At 50.0% G+C, this 24,590-nt stretch overlaps 1 protein-coding gene across 1 annotated transcript in view; it reads right to left on the bottom strand.

Annotated features, from left to right (window-relative positions):
* Nucleotides 1-23,958, bottom strand: part of LOC144933132 (peripheral-type benzodiazepine receptor-associated protein 1-like) — a 136,207-nt gene extending 112,249 nt beyond the window's left edge. The window contains exons 1-5 of the mRNA XM_078857712.1: nt 23,688-23,958; nt 20,355-20,471; nt 12,953-13,081; nt 9,957-10,136; nt 9,072-9,203 (exon numbers count right to left, since the gene is read on the bottom strand). Coding sequence (XP_078713838.1) covers nt 9,072-9,203; nt 9,957-10,136; nt 12,953-13,081; nt 20,355-20,471; nt 23,688-23,813 — 684 coding nt within the window. The 5' untranslated portion in view covers nt 23,814-23,958. The remainder of the gene's footprint in view (nt 1-9,071; nt 9,204-9,956; nt 10,137-12,952; nt 13,082-20,354; nt 20,472-23,687) is intronic.
* Nucleotides 23,959-24,590: the final 632 nt, after the last annotated feature.

The raw sequence follows: 24,590 nt of genomic DNA, 5'->3' as shown, positions 1-24,590 counted from the left end.
GACAGTGTGCACAGGGGAACGCTGCCGTGACCGTAATTATTAGCGCGCTGCACGATTTGATCTGTCCGCTCGGCAGTAAAAAATGGGTGCTCCACAGCAGAGGTCGCAACCGGGTACCCGATACCCGTACCCTACCCGATGCCCGGCTACCCGTACCCGGCCGGGTACGGGTTCGGGTACCCGTTTGCGACCCTGGTGCGGCCGGGTACGGGTAGGCCGTGAGTCACTGGTGAGTAACCGTTTGTCACTCTTTTCGGGTAGGGTACGGGTAGCGTACGGGTACCCATACCCGGCCGGGTACGGGTTCGGGTACCCGTTTGCGACCCTGGTGTGGCCGGGTACGGGTACGGGTAAGGAATCAAAACCCATTTGCGACCTCTGCTCCACAGTTAGTCGATTGGCAAGCCTAGCGCGCATTGGGGGTAAAGTGTGGGTAATTGTATCTCTTCCGAAACGTTTGGTGTGAAGCAAGAAATTGCAGGGCTTCTCCTTTGAACCTCCACCTTTATTTTTAGATTACATTTGTTTCCTTTGCCATTGTTTTCCTTTGCTCCAGGTACGTGTTTATTTTGTTCCCACACTTCTGCATGAGGCAGGTGTATCGTGAAGGGTACTTTTAAAATTTGCTAATTCTGTTACGAAAAGTGCCTCGTTCCAGCGATATTTGAATTTTATTTTTAAATGCTGATACTTCGAATAGAGCTGCAGCGGTGCATCAATTCATGGATTAATATCAAATGTTAAACTTGTAACGACGCATCGACCCGCGCGTGTAAGATCCAACGCGTTTCGATCGGTACGTGTGCCATGTAACGCGACATTTGCAGGCAGCTCTTGAGAGCCCCTAGAGAGGACCACGTGACCTTCTCTTGCACGCCGGCCACATATATTGGAAGAGTACCCACACCTTGCCCCACAAGACACGACCTGCCGATCAATCTTCTGTGGTGCGCCTGGATGTACAGAGGCTGGACGGACAGAGGCTGGAGCGGGTGGCTGGGGCGTGGGGGTTTAAGAAACCTGCACTGTTGTTTCGTCTGCCACGGATCGAATCGAATTGGTGACCTCACGATGCGGTTTGCGAAGCATAACGCCACGGCAGCATCCTCCTTCATCACTTGTGCTTCACCGGAAGTACGTGTTGTTGTGAACTATCACGATTAAGGGTCACAATTCCAATTAGGAATTAAAAGTATTTTTACAATGCGGTGCACTGCAACTTATTCGCACAATGACGATTTCATATCTGGAAAATCGTACGCACAAGAATCAATATTGGTCAATGAATCACTGTATCGCTACACCGCTACTGTTAATGATCTCTCGGTCTTTACTGAATTGGCACAATGCAAGATGCAGCACTCGCGTACTGCTGAAGAACGTACTCGTCAGTACGTATTTACAGGTCAGGTGTGGGTTTTCATCAGGTGTAGTGACCAGGTATTCTGTATGAATAGAAGCACTATTACACATACACTACAGTGTTAAACATCACAGTGAAAATACCCCAATAGTCACAGTATTTCGATTTAAAGCTTTCGTGACTGCAGGGATTCATCTTCTTGGTTCTTTCGGTAGTCACGTAGAAGGGAAGTAATAAAATAAAATAATAAAAATAAAACATAAAATAATTCTCACGACGTTTCGGCCACAACGCAACAGACAGACCTGTTCTTCACCTGAGGACGGCTGCTTGCGTTGTGGCCAAAACGTCGTGAGAATTATTTTATTTTATTATTTCCCTTCTACGTGACTTTACCGAAAGAACCAAGAAGAAGTCACAGTATTGGTACGGTGTGGTGTCACACCGCACACGTTATTTACAAATGGCCGAGAATGCAACACCGAACGAGCACGGAGAATTGAAGTTGCGCTTAAAGAGATTGATTTAATTCGCCCCTTGACCAAACAAAATCGACCCAAAACGTGGACCCGAACTGCCGCCAGATTCTGCCACCGCCGCCGACACGCTCGCTCCGCGGCCGGAACTTGCCGAGCTCACCTGGTCCTCGCCCTTCGCAGGGACACAGAGCGGGGCAGCCCAGCGCCCCTTGGCCACTGCCGCGCTCTTGCCGTGCTCCCGATGGCTATTTTTGTTGATGTATTTTGACGGACGCAAGAGCCGACGGTGCTCGCAAGAGCCGATGTCGAACGTCGTGCCCCGGTGTTGATTGTCAATGCGCGGAGCGGGAGATGCACAGCTCGGTGGCGATCGCAGCCGCTTCCAGAGCGCGGCCACTCCCAGGCTTGTCGGCCTCTCAGAGTTAAATCAGCGGCAGAGAAGATCCCAACACCCCCCTGTGGTGCCCCCCAACAACACCCACCCCCCACCCGCCACCGCCCCCGCCCAGCCACCTTTCTTTCAAAACATGCACATGAATTCTCCAACAGAGAGCCTTCCACTGGCTCATTAGCACCATCATCATTATCCACACGAAGACAGAATTAATGCGTTACTTTCCGCACAAGTTTCGTGTCACGCCGATTTTAATGAGTAAGGGTTTGGGCTGGAAGGCATGAATAATAATTCCAATCTGTGAAAGACGAGAAAATCCATTAAAAGGGGAGCGATTAATGCAGGTTGGGAACAAATAAGAGTAATCCCGTAAGTGCATGTGTAGCGACATCGCGGGATGTCACTGTGTAGTGCCGGCCCTGGAGAGGCACGGCATGCGGTGTAGCGACATCGCGGATACCACACTATGGTGTGGGTGTAGTATCGGCCCTAGAGGGGCTCTGGATGGCACCACGCTTGGCGTGCAGTGCCAGCCCTACAGGATAGAGTGTGGGAGTGCCAGCCGTAGGAATGAGGTTACTAAAGGCCATTGACCCAAGAGGACACGTGACCAGTTAAGTCTACAAAGGGGCCTCGAGTGAGGGCTAGGGGTGGTCACGTGGTCGGGGTCCAGATCCTATTCGAGGATTCTGGAAGGTGGTCATGGCCAAGGGCGGAGCCAGCCACGCCGCAGAGAATAAAAGCCGGGTCCCCCAGAGGGGTCGGCGTTGTTGTTCACCCTGAAGAAACCTTCGTCTACGTTCTACGTCCTACCGAGTCTCCAACACGTGGACCTAGACCCAAGCTGTGGTCCCGGTCCGTAGTAGCTAGTTATGTTGTAATTAGTGTAGTTAGCCTGGTGGTCACCACCATAGGTTGTTATTCTGTTAAGGGGCAGTTACCCCGTGTGTTGGTGTCAAATAAATGTGTTGCCTCCAAGAGTACGTCTGCGACTCAGTTGAACTCACTACACATGCAAAGAACACCTTTACATTAAAATATGCCCGTGTCACACAAAGCAGATGCTTTCATAGTGGCAGCTGACACGGCGATTAGTTACCATTTTCTAGTGTTCACAAGAATAACTGCACAGGATGTACGTGTCCATTGATAACAAAACAAAAAAATGAAGCCAATTCATATTTCCATTGAAATCAATGCCTTAAAAGAAGAAAAAATGTAAATATACTCTCTTAAAGCAGCGAAAATTAACTGTGCTTGTGCATCACTGCCAACACAGTCATCGCCAAATAATTTGTTTAATTACTATTTTCGAACGCTTTTATTTTTGTATTAAATATTTAACATTGCGCCCCAAAGACGGTTAAACTTCCCATTTGAATGTCAAACGTCTCCACCCGCTTGGCACCCAGCCCATTCCCACGCAGCCCACGCTGCTAGCGCCATGCCAGCGTGTTACCTTGGAAGTGACTAGTTATTTGTATGTATGCATGTACGTTGAACGTCTTTCGCACCGCATATAGCCAACCGTGCTAATCGGAGGTGCGGGGGGAGTGACAACAAACTAATCACATGAAAGCAGTTCTAAAGAAATTCGTTTTCCAGTCTAGACTTAAAAAGTGCATAATTTATGGCCAAGTCAGTCGCACATGAAGTCCCTACTACTGTGAAGCTGCCAAGCGAACGGCCATGAACGGTCGCACGAACGCCCAGTGTAACTTGATTTTAATTTTTTACCTACGTGACTTTACCGAAAAAAACCTAAGAATAACTTGCACTGTTGCACGCTCCTGCACGCGAGGTTTTGATTGCGGATACGAGAGCTTCCTTTGCACGGTGTGATTCTATAACCCGATCATTTGGTGGCTCTCACACGATGGCCTTCCCCTCGTCGTATCAATATTCCCTTGTTGCTCACGCAGATTTCAAAAGCACTTGTAAAGTACCCAGCAGCGCGTCACAGGATTGTTGAAGTGCACAATGCTTCATCTGGGTTTCAAATTGACCGCCGAGTTAAGTGTTTTGCCGAATTGATCATCGCGAGAGGACGCTGCTTCTAATTTTTCTTAAAATTGACCGCCGACTCAAGGGTGCACGCATGCATTGTTTTGAAAGGCGTCCGTTAATTAAGGACAGTGCTCTCTTTAGTGGTCGCACTGCAATTAAGTGTCGGTGCGTGCGTGCGTGCTCGTGTAAGGACATTGTCAGCGAACAGCCAACACGGCTGAGATGCTGGGTCAGAATCCGTGTTTGACCACCTGTGATAAAGCCAAGGTCTTGATTGTAGTCTCAGTCCGCTTGCCAATGACTGGCCATCATAAAAAACCATTTCACATTAAAATGTACGTTTTCACTTAATATGGCCAAACATCAGCTCTGCGAATGTAAATGATCAGTTTTTTTGCCTTTCAACACAGTTTGTTCTCACCCCCGAGCTTGTGAGAAAGTCGTGCCCCTCAGCGTGTTGTTGCAAGATAATTTTAAGATGTTCAAGAAGTTATTTTAAAATATATACTTTTATGTGCCAGTCTCTATCACACAAGGTTGCACTGCTTTGCGAGAGTTCCAAGCGGTGCTTTCGTCTGGTGTCGCCGAAAACAGAATTAACATAACATTTAGGGAAGACGGATAAAAAAAATAATAAGCACTTCAAATGGACATTCAATGATTTCAACTGGTACAGAGAATATAATCAGCCACCTCACTCCCATCAATCTTCTCTCCAGAAAGTGATGGCAAACACAAATAACGGACACTCGCATCTGCAGGGACATGCAATTTAAATGTAAAGAAGCGCCATCACCGCCTCGAAATTCCAACGTGTCATCACGCGGCTGTAAGCAGAGTGGCGTGCACAGAGGGCATGCCTGACGGACGTGAGGCTCCAGCTACCCTTGCCTCTACGAGGGGTCCAGGCTGTGGTTGGCATGGACCCAGTGCAAGCAATGAAATGGAGCCCCTGTCACATTTCCCACCCTTCTCCCGTAACCCCTGCCACCGCCCCCCCCACCCCAGCTCCAGGCTGTGGGCCCCCGTTGCAGTTGAACCACCTGCACACTTGACAGGTGCAACTCGAGGTTTGAGGTTTGATGGGGGTGGAACCCAGGAATATCGGTGGACTCAATAAAGCGATGGGTAGCATTGCTAATACTCGCAGAACAGCAAGTCTGCTGGGCGCTGCGAGTACCGGCTCTCAGCTGCTATAAGTATACACGAGGCACGCGACGATTCAGTCCACCGGCGGTTTGATCAATTGTCACAATTTGAGGTCACTATTTGATTTAAATCGATTTTTTTTGTGTCTCAACTGTTATTGCCTCTTGCATGTTTTGTCTTCACCCGTCCAGTGGTGTAAGGTAACATTAACATATCGTTTGCATAAAATTCGTAATAAAAACAATAGTGAAATTATATTCTAAGATGCACAATTCGACGTGCGTGTTGTGCGCGTGAGAATTCCGTCTTAATCCACTAATCTATCCCTTTGCTTCGTGTGCGGTGCAAAAGCCACAGGAGGGTCCTTAGCACGAGCACAGAGGGAGGAGAAGCGAAATGCTGCCGTCGTAAATGCTGCCATGACGCCACCACAGACAATTAGAAACGTAGTGTTCAACGTACCACATTGTGGTGATTAGTCATTCCAAACGAAGACACAATTATAGAATTACAGAAGTAGGAGGGGGGAAAATTGTTAAACGCTCTCTCTTGCTGTAACACAATCGATAAATCGCTCCTCCACGGAGGCCATGAATGACATTAGGTGCTGACGTTACAGATTGTGCGCGCGCGGGCGCCGAGTCTTCGCGCTGCTGCTGCTGCCACTCATTTTACTGTTCATTAAGCCATGGCATTGCGGCGCGGCCAGGTGCAATGTGGGGGGGGGGGTTATATGCAATGAAGGAGTGGGCAGGAGGGGGGTGCGCGGATGCGGGGAAGAGGGAAAGCGTGGGATGGAGCCGGAGGACAGGGAAATGGCTGACAAGCTCATCAAAGCCCGCGTGCCACTCACGACTAAATGCCGAAAGTTATTTTCAAAGTCCACGACGCACGCTTAAGCTGTGACGCCGGCTTTCATCCGAGCCAGTCTATGCGATGCTCGTCGTTCTTTTGCCAAGCCTATTGCCGTGCCCCGATAAAGGATCCCGGTTTTATAGGGGGGATTGTGAAACAGACAGGCAGGCAGAGACACGTACGCACGGCTACGAATGAAATGCCTGGAGCATGCCACGTGGGCTCTTTTTTTTTTTATAAAATATTTTTTTGCAGTAGATTCATCTATTTAATTATAACATGCAGCTATATATTTATTTATTTTATATCGCTGCGGTGCTCACATGTGTGGCAGAGCCGTGACTCTCTGTGCCATTTCACCCACCGCTCAGCGACCCTCTAAGGCCTGTAATTCCATAACCATTAACCTCATAATCTCAACTTCTTAGGCCCTTCACTTCTGGTGTCAGCTTTGATTAAAACTCGCATTATAAGCTTCATCCATTGACAATTGCACTTAAAGCGTTCAGATTAGCAGCCAATTCTCCCTACGAATCAGAAATATGTTAGTTCTGCTAAATATTATCATGATAAATACGGCAGTGTCATACGTAACTTGATCATTTTAAATGTATAGCCCTTTGTCAATCCACTGCTGGATAAAGACTTCCCCATGCCGTATCGGTGTTTTGGGGTTGTTTGCGCATACTTCCCCAGTACTGGTTGGTGCACCGGGGAGACATATCCGGGATTAGATATCACTTGCCACTGATGTTATTTTTGGCCGGGAATCTAACTGGGGTGGCGAGGTTCATTGCGCCGTGGGGCCATCCACCCGGGCCCCCCTGCTTAAACCGATAGGCAACTATCGGGTTAAATTCAACAGCAACAAAGTGTCAATATTTCCCTTGATAACCGCATTGTAGCTGCCAAGCAATTGTACACATTGTAACCGTGTTGATAGATACTCTTTTGAGCAATTAATAATTCACACTCGCCCCAGGGTCGAGATTCCATTCCAGAATTCATTATTTAGTTTTGCCTCGTTTATACCGTCTAATTTGTATTTGTCGCTCTCCTTTTAGTCTCATTATTATAGTTTTGCTCAATCAATTACCGCCTAAATACAGCGGCATATCAAAACATAATGAAAAGCAAGACTTCAGTTTTGTCTCTTCACGTAAATATTCAAGAGCTTTTCATGAAATCAGTCAACTGGCCCTTTTATTCCTTTATCATCCAGGAGAGTTTGTGTAAGCAAGCTCTATACCCGTTTCACTTCTACTTGGTCTCATCAGCAGCATGAGACTTGCTCAAAAAATTCCGCAAGCTCGCCACGTTATACCACAGCAAGAGCCACTCAATTTTACACAACGAGGCTCTGCTCAGTGCAAAATAGCAACATTCACCACGCTGGGCAGAGAGGGTTAGTACCTAGCACATTGTGTAAACGTCGCCACTAGGGAGACAAAGGCGGCCAGGCGTGGTGCTGGCCACCCACCCTCTCGTGTGCCACAGTGCTGGTCTTCATAGGTGCTACTCACTAACAACAGCACTTGCTCCTACAGCCTGCAAAGGCTATACGGGGGATCTTTAGCTTTGTAACTTGCAGCCCTCTTTCAAGCCACTGCTGGATAAAGGTCTCCCAATGCAGTGTCGGTCACGGCAATTATTTGACCATACTTCACTGTACTTGGTCAGTGCGGGTTGGTGAAAGCGAATATCACTTGCCAGTGATGTTAGCGGAAATCCAACTCAGGTCCCTGGTCTCATAGCGAGTGCGCCGACGACTGCACCACCGCTGCACCTCCCCGTCCCCTCCCCTCCGGCACCCAGTAAATTATACCACTGTACTGGCAGATAACCATCGCGAAGATTTTAAGAAGAAATGGGGGGGGGGGGGGGGCGGGAAATAAATGCCCGTGCTGAGCCGTTTGCGAAGGAGCCTTATTGAGGAGTGCTCCGTCTGCCTCTGCTGAAAATTAGTGACCACCGGCCCAGCAGTGACTTTGTAGAGGAGGCATCCATTACCCCGATAACCGCGTCCGAGCCAAGGAAGCACCGAGGAGAAGGAGCCAAAAGGTTCCTATGCTCTAACCTCTCGTGATTAAATGTCAACCGGGGGAAGTCGTGGGGGACGGGGGAGGGGGCGAGATTGCGGTGGCGGCTGGCCGCCGGGGTAGCAGCTCAGGCGATGATTCAGGGGACAAAAAGTTTCATTTGCTGTGTGCGGAGACTCATTGTTCCTACTGAAAGCGGGGCTTCATTTCTCACCGCATCCTTTTGGGGTCCACGGCAGACTGGGGAGGTGGCACAACCAAAGCGACAGGGATACTGGATGCGGTGTGCCGGTTGCGATAATATTTTTCGGGCCGCAGGTAGACTCGGGGATTCCCGTGACTAGCAGCCACAGCTCGAGTGGGAGGCATACTGGATGTGGTGTGCTGGGCATGAACATTTATTCCAGGTCCTTGACAACAGCTGAAATTAAGCCCTGTTTGCTCGATCGTATACGAGACCGACTGCTCCCACCGACAGTAGACGAGACCCATTGTCTCGATTGACAGTAAATCGGCCTTAGCACATACAAAGGTACACTCTACGTGTACATTAATTCACACCCCCGCTACTCCAGTTTGAGCTTTGAGCGCGCAAAGGAATGCTCCATGCTCTGAATTAGCACCGAACGCGAGCGTGCAGAAGTTCTCTCCACACTCCCTTCAATTCCCACCGGGTTGCACAAAATAAACTTGGTCACAGCGCCGGTACCTCGGCACAACAAAAAAGTCAAGGGCTGGAACCCATTCAGTAGCCCCCCCCTGCTCGGAGTGGCTCCTCGACTCACCTTGTCCGGCGAGGGCAGCGATGGCGGCCGCTTGCCTGTCGCCACGGAGAGCTGGCGCTGCAGACGTAGCACCTCCTTCTGCGAGGCCACGAGCAGCCGCTCCGTGTCGCTCTCCGGCTCCACAAGCCCCTCCTGGACACGACAGCGCGGGGAGGCATGCACACACATGGTCAAATTAGGCACGTATGGAGCAACAGGCGCGTAACTAGAGCAGGGACGACTCGTCGGACCAAGTTTACTGATCGACGTGCAAAATTGTCATCGACGGAGTTGATTACTCGGGCCACAATAATCATGGCAGCCGCAACGCAGATCCCACCCATCACCTGCTATCCACAGTGGCACAGGAGGGGAAACATTTGCTTGTTTATCCTGTATGCAGTAAGTTCTGGTGTGGGTTTCGTGCAAATGTTGGTTTTGCTCTTATTAGTTTGCACATTCCCACGCTGCAATGTCCTATATCTGCTGCCACTGCCAACGGTCTTAGGCAGGCTCATGTTGACTGAACTGAAGTTGATGTTTTTTAATAAATCTGATATTCCGGCTGGAAGTTTATAAAAGCACAAAGACAATTCCATAACAATGCAAAATACAACCACGAAGTGGTGGGAAACTGACACTGTGCGTGATATTATGAAATTACGTGGCACATTATCGCTTTGTGAAAAATGATATCGCGACAATTGACATACTACGGAAGGTAACTCATACCGTGGTATATTACATCGCGATGACCGTCATGCCGTGGAAAACCATATCAGACAGCGAACAATGATTTCGCGATAACGGTCGCATCCGCACGTAACGCCATCGCGTGACGGACACCGATGGCGCGGCGCCACTATCGCGGTCGTGTGGGTGCGAACGGGACACGCGTGGCCGTACGGGAGCAAGCAGGTGCAGCAGGTGTCGCAGGCGGTACACCTCCCTCTGCAAGGCGTCCACCTGCTTGTCCTTGGAGAGCAGCGCCGCCGCCTGGCTGCCCAGGTCCCGCGCTCGCTGCCGTGCGAACGCCTTGCGGTACTGCTCCACCGCCTGCAGCTTGAGTGGCGCCGGCGTCATGGCCTGTTGCACGGAGTGCACCGAACGCCACGTTGCTGCGACTCCATGAATGACGCACGGCCGACACGAATCGTGTCGGGTGGGGCGGGGGGGGGCCCGCCACGGCTCGTTTCTTGAGGCTCTGTAGACTCAACCTCTTCATGCCCCCCTACTCCCTGACCCCCCCAATACTGCCTCCATTAGCCCACTCACCCTCCTCCTCCCCTTTCCTATGCAGATCGAGGGAGGTGACTGCAACATTTTATTAAAGTTAGTTTTAACAATACTTAATTTGGAGCTTTCGTGACTGCAGGAATTACTCTTTGGTTCTTTCGGTAAAGTCACGTAGTTAGTTGGGTTAGGTTATGCCCAGGAAATACCTACTTTAGTCATATATTTCCATCATGTAAACATATATCTTTTTTTTACAAAAAACCCAACACTGAGTTTCAGTGGAGTAAGAGCCCCCACTGAGTCCGTGTTTCCGTCTCGCGTTGATGGGCCCTCTCGAGCAGCGAGCCGTGGGTCCGGGTCACAAATCCGGGCCGAGCTCCCACTTGGTAGGTTCACAAATCAGGCCGCATTTCTCCGTGGTGGCCGTGAAAACATGGAAACGTAGCATCAGTGTCATAACACAAGCGGGCACTCACTCGATTGTGCCTTTGTCAGAGAGGCGAGCAAAAAGGTGTTAAGAAATAATCATGAATTTTGAACTCTCGGATTTCGATTTAAATTCACCGAGTCTGAATATGGAAAAATCCAGAAACGTATGTACGTATGCGGCATAATTTTAATTTTAAATGATTTTAATATGTATTATATTTTATTTAATATTTATTCTTAATGGCAATTAATGAGAGTTGGGGGGGGGGCATACGCAGCCGAGAGGCACAGCGGTAGCACATTCAGCGCAGTGGGAAGCCCTTCATCCCTCTGGGGATAAAAAAAACTAAGTACCACTTTGTGGTGAAGTAAAACTACTGAAACTAAACAATGTTTTTATTTTACCAGGTATGGCCCCCCACTGAGCTACACAGTTCAATGTTAGGAGCGACCTGGCCATAAATGATAGCTCAGCGAAGCGACTTATCACGTGGAAATTTATAGCAGCCAAATACTCTCAGCACATATTGATTCTAAATGTGGAGGGAAACACCGGAGGACTCTGGGAAAAACCCACGCGACCACGGGGAGAACACGCAAACTTCAAATATACAGCAGGCGTCAGGGTCGGGATCGAACCCACAACTTCATGGACACCAGGCGAGGTAGTTAACGTCTCACAACCGTTGCGCCCACAGTGGATGTGCTAGAGAAAGAACTACCGCTGTCACAACTGTGTGGAATTGACGCCGCTGGCTCAAGGCTCTGAAGTTAAGCAACACCCTTTGGGCCCAACTGTGCTGGAAAAAAACACGGATTTGGTTTGTATAATAGCGGACCTCAAAGGTCAGAGCTGTCGAATTTACGGCAGCGGGAGAGTACTCTCAAGTTAAATTGTTCACTCGCATTCATTTTTCGAACATGAAGCCCTCCGCATACCGTGTGGGTTGGGGGGATTATTTTGACCACACTTCACCATTCCCAATCAGTGTGGTGTGGGCGAGGAGCGTGAACGTGGTATACAGGAGGTCGTGAGTTCGATCCCGACCGTGACTCATGTAAATCTGTAGTTTGCACGTTCTTCCAGTGGTGGCATGGATTTTTCTCCGGGTCCTCCGGTTTTTCCCTCCACATATAGAAACATGCATTTACAGTATTTGGGTGCGATGCATTTCCACGTGATAACCCACTTCATTGAGATCTCATTAGTGGCCACATCGCTTCAGAGAAAGAGCTATGTAGCTCTGTGGGCCTTACCTGGTAAAATACAAAGTTTAGATTTAGTTTAGCGTGGACGTGGATGTTGCTGTGCTGCCCTCTGCTGCCCACGTTGTAGCCTCCCTCCGCGACAGCCCATGACAATCTGTTTTGTGCACGGCGATGCGCAGGGTGATCCACCCATCCCAAGCGCTTATCCAGGCTCAACCCTGCTTAGGGTCCGATGATATCAGGTGGATTCCCATTCGTTTCGTCATAGACGCAAATCACTCTTTAGCTGACGAAACAAGTGCTCCGTGCAATACCAGGTACACGCACACGCGGAGATGCATTACATCTCCGTTAGGGATTCATTTAGCCCACTCTGTATGCACGGGCGAAATTAATGCAAATACAAGTAGATGTTTGGTTACACTTTGTGCAAGCGAGCAGGTACTTTCCGGTTTATGCACGATTAACTATTCATCGAAATTATTAACCTGGCTCGCATGTTAATTTTCAGACATCGTCGGATGGCCCAGCATTCCCAGTAAATTCGATACACTCCCGCAAGGCGCCCATGCCGTTCTGGGACGATCACTGAACAACTCCACCGTCCTTCCCCGCTGGTAGAGAATGGACGGCGTCTTGAGACGCAGTCGCACTTCAAGGGATTTTATAACCCAAATCGCACAGCGTTCTACTTTAAGGCGCCACTTTAAAAAATAAACTCCGACATTCACTTCTACCAGAAACTTAACCCGATTTATCCTGTTGAACAAAGTTTCCGCATACGCGAATTGTGCATTCGCGAGCGTTTTAACGAACGCAACCCTCGCAAATGGAGAGGGGTTTACTGTATTATTTTTGGTCTCGCTTGACCTCCCGACACGTTTGCCGAATTCACCGATCGCGTGAAAGAAACGCACCTCCGATTAGCACGACTGGCTACGTACGGTGCGAAAGAAGTTCAACATACATACATACATACGCCAGGAGGATAGATGTTGACAAACTCCAGGATGGGGTGCGTCTCTCACCACCCTCATGTTGGCCTCCTGCAGCTTCTTGGCCCTCTCCTCGAGCCGCTTGGCAATGGCCACCAGCTCCGCGTTCTTCCTCTTGAGCCGCCGGACCTTGTCCTCGGTGTCCACGCTGCTGCTCTTGCGCTGCCCGCACAAAACGACGGACCACAGGGCGCAACGCGCTCGCTCACTCGCTCGCTCGCTCGAGGCCCCGCGCCGCCAAACTGCCCGCGGATGCGCGTACGCGGGCGGGCAGCCGTCCGCAGATGCAGGCGCACCCGGGCGTGTGCCATCGCGCAACCGCGCTTTATAAATAGACGAAAGTCGCATGCGGATGCACACTCGCACATGTCGACCCGAAAATAACCACGCTCAGCCGATAAACGCGCACACACTGCTCGGGTCTTAGAGCACAGCTGCTGCTGCTCCTACGGCTGCTGCTACAAGACAAAGATCCCCCATATAGTTGAAATAGACTTTTGGGACAAGTGTTGTGAGCGAACACCTACGAAGGCCGGCAAAGCACACGAGGAGGTGGGTGGCCAACACCACGCCCGTTCACCTTTGTCTCCCTCGTGGCGATGTTTACACATCGTACCTAGTGGAGGCTCAGGAGTGGTACAGATAATCATCACTGGTGTTGGCCATGAGCACGAATGGAACTCGGGTCACCGGCTTTGTAGCACACACACACACGCACGAGCACACACACATGCGCCCCCCTGCTCTTGCGTGGCTCGCGAGAACAGCTGCAGACATGTAAGCCACGTGCGCGCGTTTTCAAATATGCAACTGTAAACATTCTCAATTCAAAACGGGAAAGTAACGCACAAGTATAGTAAATGTGCTGCCACAAGACGCTGTTCTAATGCGTGCACGAGCAAGTTAGTGTTTGGCTTTCCATGATAAAGAGTAGCCTGATGGCATTAGACAGTTTAATATCAGTCGACATTTTCAGTTCGCGCACAATTCGTCATTTTCTGCTGGGAAAATTGAAAATATTTCCACGGACAAAGGAAAATGTATTGAAAAGGCCCGTTTGATGAAATGTTGCTCGCTACACACAAGCACTCAACAGGATTCATCTGTTGCCTTTGTGAGATGTTTTCTCTTCCCTTGATACTCGAATCTTGCTGCATGCAAAGCACCGCAAGGAATGGCGGATGACTTGGGGAGGCCTTGATCCAGCAGTGGATCGATCATGGCTGCTGACGGTAATACTGAATTCACACTTTTCCAATGCGACCAGGGGGGTATGTATCAATTCATTCCACAGTCAATTTGATGATTGGTCACAATGCTGGGGTCCTTACTCAATAAACAAAACAAAAATTGGTCTCATTTGACCTTCCCATTTGTATTATTTTCTCATTTATTCCGTCTCACTTTTCCTATCACGTTCACTTAATTCGCATAAATGTGACATTGTTATCTTTTCATCGCACACAATTTGCATACATTAAAATGAATATTTTCTCACACGCAGGATTCTATGCGTGCATCGTGAGCGTTAGGAATCGATGTCAATCGTTGCTTCGCCATAAGCCTCATGACCGGCACATCTCCTGCCGCCTTGGCACAAAGCACATGGCTGCAAAGATAAACAATTCATCGTCACACCTGTCACTGCACGGATGGACGCCGTTTCATTCGAGTGAATATGTGCAGGTGTAGATCGCTGAGAGTTCTAGGCACCACCCCCCCCAGCACCCTAGACATTCGGTTTGACGATTTCACTGGGCCAGGGAAAAGGGGCGGCCACGGGGGAAATCAAACCTCCAACCCACATGGGAGGCGTATGGGGATGTCCTTTGGAAGACGGCCGCCATAATCAGGGAAGTCTACACAAAACTGGACCACGTGGTCGCGCATGGAGCCTCATGCCGCGGTCCCATGACCAAGCAAAAATGTGAGCCCGTCCGGGTCTTGAAACTGGGCGAATCGGCTCAGCGCCGACTGCCCGGCTCGACTCGCGCGGTGCTGCCCGCCATGCTCGCTTTCACTCGCGTGGCGGTGGGCCAGGAAACCCGAGCTGCCCTGGGGAGTTGACCCCGAGAGGTCGTGGGATCAGCTCAGAAGAGCGACACACGTTTCCCGACGTCCCCCCCCCGCCTGAGTCAACTTCAGAGCCGGGTTTTTGTTTTTAAAACGAGAGGACAATAAGTAAACAAAGAAATAGCTTGGGGCAGGGTAGGCTAGCCCAGGCAGATGAGACCGTGATGGAATGGATTGGGGTGGGTATGGGTACGGAGGTGGGTATGGGTACAGGGGTGGGTATGGGTACGGAGGTGGGTATGGGCACGGAGGTGGGGTGGAAGACAGTGAGAGGAGCCAAGCTCGCAGAGCTACGCGGCTCTTGAAGCGACGAGCCTGTTGCAGAAACGTAGCAACGTTCCGAGACAAATGAACTCGGGGCAGAGGTGGCAGGAGACCCTCATTAAGCTCCGTCTGCTGGGAACACCAAAAACACTCAGACCACCACTCCTGGTTGTATCTGCCAACATCCACACATTAACCCAAAGGAATCCTTTGTTTGTTTGTTTCACGAGGGATTGAAGCCCTCCACACGTGCAGGGTGTAGCCAAGGGAGAGATATCCTGGCACGTGTCCCTGCTGCGGCAGTCTTAAGCCCCCCTTGGACCCACTCAGAGAGGCAAAAATTAGAATTGGTAAACAGTCTCTCCCAAGTGAGGCTTTGTTGGGATAAGGGTGTGCCACTTTCGTGTGAAACCCAAACACTGCATCGGATACACGGAGGCGATGACATGAACATGTGACCTGGTGGTCAGACTCTAAATCCTGGTTGTGTCCTTAATTTTTTGGGCCGTTACGCTCCTGTATATCATTCATTGCGCTGAATCGTCAGAAATGAGGATCGCAATTTAATTCAAGAATCAATTGTTTTTTAAACTGTTGTGAATGCAGTGACATCTAGTGGTTGGATGGGCTCATGTGAATCCATGACATTCAACGTGTATTCATTATCATTAGCCATGTTCAATTCACTGCTGGATGAAGGCCTCCCACAGACGTCACCATCTCTCACAGTCTTGCAACGTAACGACAACACCAACAATACATATGCAAAGCTAAACACGTCGATTGCTACACAAGTGATTCAAGGCACGTATCGTGAACGTTGGAACCCAGCGAACACCAAGAACATTTCCACTGGTGTTACATTCCAAGATACAGTACACTTATCTCTACACAACAAAGCGTGCAACTGCAAACATTATTTATCATCACCCCTGTCACTGTGCGACTGCACAGACGGGCGGCGTTTCATTGGCATGAACCAACGCGCGTGGAGACGCAGGCAAGGAGCGATGCAAACTCCTCCGCATTTATTCGGAGTATTTCCACCGTGGGTGGGTGCGTGGGTAACGCCGTTTCAGGAACCAAACTCCATTCTGCACGACCCAGACGTGCCTACATCGCTCAGCTGCCAAGAGACGTCATCCCATGAGCGCTGACCTCCAGAAGTGGAAAAGCGTAACCAGGGAAGAGCCGATTGCACCCCGATTTGTTTTCGGGTCGCACCGCGTGTTGTTCGGCACAAAGTCCGACGTTTCACTCCACGTGCTGGGACCTTCTTCAGTTTCTGAACTCGGCTCCTGATGCAGCTCCCAGCACGCAGAGCAAAGCGCCCGACTTCGTGCCGATCAACATGCAGTACGACCCGAAAACATGTGGGAAAGCCATAGAGTGTAGCAGCGAAAGCAACGCAGTAGTACGGAAGAGCAGACTCATTGATGATCAAACATGGGGGATTGTTTGACCATACTTCACCACGCTGGTCAATGAGGGTTGGAGAAGGGGGAGGCCCAGGTCCACGTCATATAGCACTCATCACTGATATTAGTCGTGGCTGGGAATTTAACTGAAGGTAAAAGGGTTAAGGAGGCAGGGTTAAGGCCGCAGGGTTAAGGCAGCAGGCTGTGTTAACCACTGCGTCACCGCTCTTGAAAACTAAAAAAGGCAGTCAAAAAATGCAAAACTCGTGATAGAACATCGATCGCTCATTCCGTTTCAATAAAACTTTTCTTTGATAATGGGCAACTGTTCATCCAGAAACATTCTTCACATGCTGCTTCTATCAATGTCCCCAAGGTGTAAAGTAATTCATTATTCACTCGATCTCCCTGGCTTCTCTATCTCTCTGCTATGACAAATGGACCATTGCCCGAAAGGCCGCCTTTATATACATATATATGTTATTGACAAATGTGTTCAGTTTTTTTTGTCATTTGTCTTTTGCACCACCGCCAATGCAGCGTCGCAACAACAAAAAAGCCCCAATACCTTTAAAAGGAGGACAACACGTCCATTAGTACGTGAACAGCACCATCTGCTGGCAGTTATTCAAACTTCTCTCGTCGATTGCTGGATCCTTTACAGCAGGGGTCTCCAACCCCCGGGTCCACGGACCGGTATCGGTCCGTGGCCTGTTAGGAACCGGGCCGCACCGCAGCAGCAGCAGGAGGTGAGAGCGGTGAGTCCGCACGTGGCCCGCCCCCATTGTTTTATTGACCACTTCCATCCGCGCCTCTTTCCCGCACTGCGCACTCGTCTCAGCCACAGTGTTGGTAAGTCCACAAGCTGCTAACCCCTAGTAGCCAAAATGAGTAAAAAACAAACGTCGCTGGAGAGCTTCTTTGAAAAGGGCAACAACTAGAAGCTTTTTGTAATTACTGGCAAAACGTCGTACCCAGATTGTAAATGTTGTGGCTTGGCTCTCCAACACACCGGTGTGCTGTAACACTATACACTACACTATACACTACACACTAGTGCTGTACTAGTGACGAATTGCCACGTTATGTTTACGTGACAACCCTTACCCGTTGGCTGTGTCGGGTGGTGGCGGGTTTAACGGCACATTTATCTATTTACGCGATCTAACCCAAAAAAAACCTCTTATCAATGTTTACTTGCTATGCACAAAATCCCGTTCAGCCAGCTACCCAGCTAGTTTCGGTGGCAATGGTGCGCAGGCCACGAACGACGACGGAGCAATTGTTCGGGTGGAGAGGAGCCCAGCCAGCAGCCAGTCGGGAAACTCGAGGCATCGGTTATTTTTAATGGTAGCATGACATCCAATAAGTGAGAAGCAGTCCCACCCCCTTGCGTTATACCAGCAACTAAGGGCCATGTACGCTGGCTGTTATCTGGCGGTCACTTTTAGACTTCAAGCAGTAGACAACGTCTGAGCGTGAGCCTACGGACACCTGCACGTTCTCCGCAGCGGTGATTTGCACACGTAGCAACTCGTCCGATTGTTTCTACCCTTGTTCGATCCGAGAGTGGGCCGCGAGATGGACTCTCCTACACCACGGGGCTCTCTATCTTTTGGCAGTTCCTGCGAGAAATTGTCCCGCACTGATCACCTGTCCAAGCAACATCGTCGTCCATCCGAGTTGCGTTTAAGCGTGTATGTTGAACTGCTTTTGCACCGCACGTAGCTAACCGTGCTAATCAGGGGTGCGGGTTCTTCAGGGGTAGGCATTGACCCACAGCATAGGAGCTGCGTTTTAGTGCGGGAGCGACTGCATCACTCGCGAGCTTTTGGGACCTGTGGAAGTTCGAGGAGCAGCACCGTGTGGAATGTTGCGGGGGGCATACTTTGCTCCGGGCTAAGCTTCTGTAAACAAAACTTGTTAATTCTAGATTTGAAGCTACAGTTATTTTGTTGTGCCTTTTTACACCTGATGAAGGAAGCTTGTGTTGCCTCCGAAACGTCGTGATTTATTATTGTATTTCTATTATTATTTCTATTATTTACTTTTGTTATTCATTCATTTTTACCTACGTGACTTTACCGAAAAAACCTAAGAGTATGAAAACTTGTTAAGCTCTGTCAGGGTGGATTGTGGGTAATAATTGAGTAAATAAACAGATGAGCAGCTGCTTTACCTTGTGGTCTTGTTTACGGGGTCTGCAGGACACAGTCTAGATCATCTCGGCTTTGGAGGTGAGCGATTTATTGAGGCTATTGTATGAGCAGTCTACATTTGGAGCGTTTAGACTTTAAGAGTTTGATTCTCAGTCAGTCCCCGTGGCTAACACCACTGGAAAACGCTCATCCAGAAGGCCCACAGGCTGGTGCACTGAAATGTTACTTTATATCCATGAGGAGTGATCAGACTCTAGTTTAATGATTAGTTGGAGTTTCTGAATTGCAACGTTTTTTGTCCAACTCTCCGGATTGGCAGCCCAAGGAGGGAACACCCAAGAGGATGACCACCGTGGAGATGGAGCAATGGGATCGGCTCGCTCACAGGAGCGAGGTGCAGCGTGGCATCACAAGATGGCGATGACGTGCAGATGCCTTCATCTCGCTGTGGATTGATAATCTACGACGACTGAAGATAATACTTACACGGGAATCTCCCTCCCAGTTTCAATTAGCAGAGGATGGCATTCAGCATTTGTATCACTTTTAGCCTGACACTAAACATTAGGAACATAATAATTCGGGAATTTATTTATTTAAATAATTTCTTAGGATCACAATACCCAGGCGTGCAAGGCTCTATTATTTACAACTCAAATACGTTAATAATTTGACAAATGTTGTGTTTTTATACCACTATGTATTGCATGTAAATTGAATTGTGACCTGGAATTGTTATAGGTCATCAAATTGTACCCAAGTACACTCCACCTGATCCACAAGGTAAATAGATTTCATTTCATTTAGTTACCAATGGCCATAATTGATCACTTACAACCTTTCCTCAATCCACGACTAGTTGAAGGCCTCCTCACACCATGTAAGTAATGGGGGTGTGCGACCATACGTCACCACGCTGATCAGTGCGGATTCATGAGGAAGGGCCCAGGAACAGTTCAGGCACCACTCCCCACTGACGCGGCCGGGAATCGAGCGGAGCGCTAACCGCAGTGCTGCAAATTCTACCCCTCGCAGGCAGTCACCGCCATCATCGGCCATGGCCAATCCACTGCTGGATGAATGCATCCGCAAGCCGTCGTCCTCTCTCACGACCCTGCAATGTAATAGTCCACGGGGCACCCACACACGGGCGGAATCCATCGCTCAGCCTCCTCAGGAGACGCCCTCTCGGACGAGTCCCGTTCCTTGGCTGCCACTCCGTCAATATTCCTGACCGTTTTAAAGCTTTCGTGACTGCAGGGATTCATCTTCTCCGAGTCGTCTCGACAGACCTGTTCTTCACCTGAGGACGGCTGCTTGCGTTGTGGCCGAAACGTCGTGAGAATTATTTGATTATGTTTTATTATTTTATTATTTCCATTCTACGTGACTTTACCGAAAGAACCAAGAAAATTCCTGACTGTCTTTGGCACACTCGCCCTCACCACAGCGACACGAAAGTGCCACGTTGCTTTGCCGGGGAAGGTTTGGGTGGGTGGGTGGGGGGGTCGTGGCGCTCACCAGCAAGGCGTTCTCCTCGCGGAGGGCGCTGCAGGTCTGCTCCAGCTCGTGCAGCTGCCCCCGCAGGCCCTCGTTCTGCCTCGCCAGGGATTCCACATCCCACGCGGCGCCTCCGTTCTGCACGGCGCAAACACCGCGCACGGGCACACACGCACACACACACTTCACATCACGTATTCATGGATGTGCGTTGAATTTCTTTCCGCACCGTACGGAGCCAACCGCGATAATCGTAGGTGCGGGGGAAGGACAACAAAGGAACTCGCGCGAAAAAATATACATTAAGAAATAAGGTTATAGATGAAATGTCAATCTTGATTTGAAGCTTTCGTGACTGCAGGAATCCATACTCTTTGGTTCTTTCGGTAAAGTCACGTGGGTATAAAATAAAATAAATCGCGACGTTTCGATCGCAACACAAGCGGTCGTCCTCAGGCGGAAAAAATATAATCCAGCAGTTCCACTTTTTGAGCGAGTTGCAAAAGATTATGGGAATACATCTTCTTGGTTCTTTCGGTAAAGTCACGTAGAAGGAAAATAATAAAATAATACAAATAAAACATAATAAAATAATTCTCACGACGTTTCGGCCACAACGCAAGCAGCCGTCTTCAGGCCGAAACGTCGTGAGAATTATTGTATTATGTTTTATTTGTATTATTTTATTATTTCCATTCTACGTGACTTTACCGAAAGAACCAAGAAGACGAATCCCTGCAGTCACGAAAGCTTTAAATCGAAATAATGGGAATACGTTAATATGTAGATATACATAAAAAAAAACTTTCCGTCTCAAACGTATAGGGAGCAACATCTCACCCCCGGCTGACCCCCCCTTCGTCTTCCCAATGCGATGCCCCAACACTTTCCCACACCCCCAACTTTCAGTTGCCTTCCAGTTACGACCAGGCCAACCACGACCCCTCCTTAACACTCACGCCCGTTCTGTTGCCACCAAAATCACACCACCACTTTTAGAAACACCATTCTTCATCTCCAACCGCGATCACCTTACGTGCAATTTTTACAACTGCTGTAAAGGCGCCTTGGAAAAAGTGCTATGTAAATTTCGATAACATTAGAAAAAAACAAGATAAGGTCTAGTTCTGATGCTGTCGTGGCTGTATAACAGTCAGCGCACTGGGCATGCAATCCACACGTTGGATTTCAGCTCCTGGCGCGGCAGTTGAAACAACGGAGCAACTTTCTTAAATCTCTACTCACCGCCCCCTTCACCGCCTCTGTCCACCCAGAGGTGTTCACGAGTTCACCACAGTCAGTCGATCGGCAGGTCGCGCGTGGCGGGATGAAGTGTGGGTAGTCACGAGACATGTGGCCAGCGTGGAAGAGTAGGCCAAATACCCCCAGGAAGGGCTCTATAAAGTTCCCTCTAGTGTGGAGGGCCTGAAAATGTCTCGCTTTGAGCAGGAGCGAGAAATTGCATGGCTGCACCTTTATCTTAGCGAGTCTTCAAAGGGATGAGTCCGTACATATCAACCGTATTTTGATTTCTGGTGATCAAGTAAATGTTGGCACACTAGAGGGCAGATGAGCCGATGTGGTGCGGGAGAATTTGAAGCCAAGTGAACTTGCCGACTTACTGCTACCAGCGGCGTCAAAGGTTGGTCTCTGTGGAGGAAGCTCGTCAATGAAGCGAATTCATTCGGAGGCAGTCGCTCTCCAGCAAACGAGCGGAGCAAAAGTTGGCACCGTGGAAACCACAGGTGGTGCATCTGCCAGTCATCTCAGGCAGTTAACCCCACACCACCTGGTGACACCCCGTGACACACTCTGCCGTGAGCCACAAAACGCACCTGGGCCTGGCACGAGTGGCGTGGTGACGTCATCGCCACTTCGTGGAAATTGACGGCTGTTGTCTCGTGAGGTCGAGGGCCCTGAATCAAATGAAAGGGTTGTCCTCTGCATCAAGCAGGATGTGATTGGCAATCATGAGGCATGTCCAGTGTGTTTTTATCGATGAACAATTTGAAGTCACAGTGCTCATCTCCTTTTTACAGCCCTGAGCCGGTGGTGAAAATTCCACATTCATATGACGGGAATGATTCTCTTCATAGGACAACAACTGTACATATGTATGTTGAACTTTTTCGCACCGTACGTAGCCAAACGTGCCAATCGGAGGTGCGGGGAAGGACAGCAAACTAAACACAAAAAGCAGTTCTAAAGATGAGTTTCAACTGCTAACTCCACCACAATGATACTCATTTTATTGACCCCATAAGGACGATGTGTCAATCCCCAAACAGGATTTGTCACAGAGGAAATGCTTGCCACGTAATTTATATGAATGAAATGCAGAACATCGTCAGCCATTAACAATCCACTGCTGGATGAAGGCCTCCCCAAGCCTGTCAGTCACCGCCTCTCACGATCCTGCGTATTTACTTGTATTCATTCCGGGAGAGCAAACTTGGCTCCAAAAAAAAGGATTTGTCGGTTTCCCATTACAGGTGCGCTCGATTACAATTAACACCCGAGCCACTGGCGCCCAGCCAGAGCTCGATAAGCCTCTCCCCCAAGCGAGCGAACGGCGGTGCTGGGCGCGGTGTGACGAGACGCACGTCACACCGCCAGACCGCCGGTTTTATCGCTCAATGTCAGCGAGCCTCCAGCGCGCAATCGCGGCGCGCGTGCTGCCGTCACACCGAGCCTCACCGGAGGAGCTGTCATTTTAATTCACGAGCAATTCACACGGCCACTGATTAGCAGCGCTTTCCCCGATTCAGCTCTCACGCCAGACTTCAGGGTGGTGGAGATCCCAAAATTGATCGTTTCTGAGAAATCAATGAAGCCCGTCGCCGGCAGACATAAGGTGCTTATCAACACCGTGTTTAATTGTACGATTACAATCCACGATTGTGTTTAGGTAATTATTATATAATTAAAACGGCATGTTCCTGTCACCCTCTGAGCGAGCCAGATTTGTTTTTCACCCTGAGGCTTGCGAGGCTGAGGCTTGAGCAGCAGTTACTGTAGAAACAGGTGGATTGGAAAGACAGCATACACAAGTGAACGGCATCGTTCGAAATGTTAAGAAAAGTAGCTGGGCCTGGGCAGGCCACGTCGCTCGAAGGAGTGACGGCCGATGGATGGGACTGTTGACAGAATCGCAAGCGAAGGAACACCCGACTGACAGAATACCACCGTGGAGATGGAGTGATGAGATCAGAAGTGAGATGGATTGAGGTATCGTAGGACCGTCGGAAATGATGACAGCGTTGGGAGACCTTCATCCAGCTGAGGACAGAGCTAAACCGATGCCGAGGACGACGGTGATGAAGAGACTGATGATGATGATGATACCAGCCTTACTCGCAGGAAGCCAGGCTGAATGAGGATAGGACTGCCATGCTTCCCGGCAGCGCCGTCCACACTCCACCGAACATCCACCGTGCTGAACGTTGCGCTGAAGCTGTGAAGCTTCTGGTTCTGTAACATCGCGGCGGGGCCCGGCTCTCCGCACGGCGGCCGCCACACGGTTCTCCGCACGGCCAAATGAAACGCAACGCGGCCCACAGCTTCAGCTGCCGCCAAACTTTTGATTGCGGTGGCAGAAACCAGCGCGCGTTCTACAGATCCGCGCGTTCTCCAGATCCGAGCGTCCTCTCAGCTTTGTCCGCTCGTAAACGAGCACCAAGGTGCCGCTGTTGATGCCAAACAAACACGCACGCTGCCCCCACCCACCGTCTCCCTTCGCCACCCCCACCTCCTACCGAGCTCAGGCACACTGCCCGCCTAACGCTCCCCTCCTACTATGTAAGCACGCTCACCCTCCTACTATGTAAGCACGCTCACCCACCCACCCACCACGCTCACCCACCCACCCACCACGCTCACCCACCCACCCACCCACCACGCTCACCCACCCACCACGCTCACCCACCCACCACGCGCACCCACCCACCCACCACGCTCACCCACCCACCCAGCACGCTCATCCACCCACCCACCACGCTCACCCACCCACCCACCACACGCACCCACCCACCACGCTCACCCACCCACCCACCACGCGCACACACTCAAGCAGACAGGGAGGGGAAGTTACCGCTGTGACCGGGCTTCCAGTCAAAAGCACCTCGGGCTCAACCCCTACAATCCATCAACATCATCGCCACAACCACCATCAACCACCACCAACCACACTGACTCTCAGTTCTTTGGTCAACGATGCACACGCTCATCTCATCACGAGCGGAATCAGCCGTAAGATAC

The sequence above is a fragment of the Lampetra fluviatilis genome, chromosome 6, assembly GCF_964198595.1.
Source record: "Lampetra fluviatilis chromosome 6, kcLamFluv1.1, whole genome shotgun sequence".
In the NCBI taxonomy this organism is placed as follows: Eukaryota; Metazoa; Chordata; class Hyperoartia; order Petromyzontiformes; family Petromyzontidae; genus Lampetra; species Lampetra fluviatilis.
This window is presented reverse-complemented; position numbering and strand designations above follow the sequence as displayed.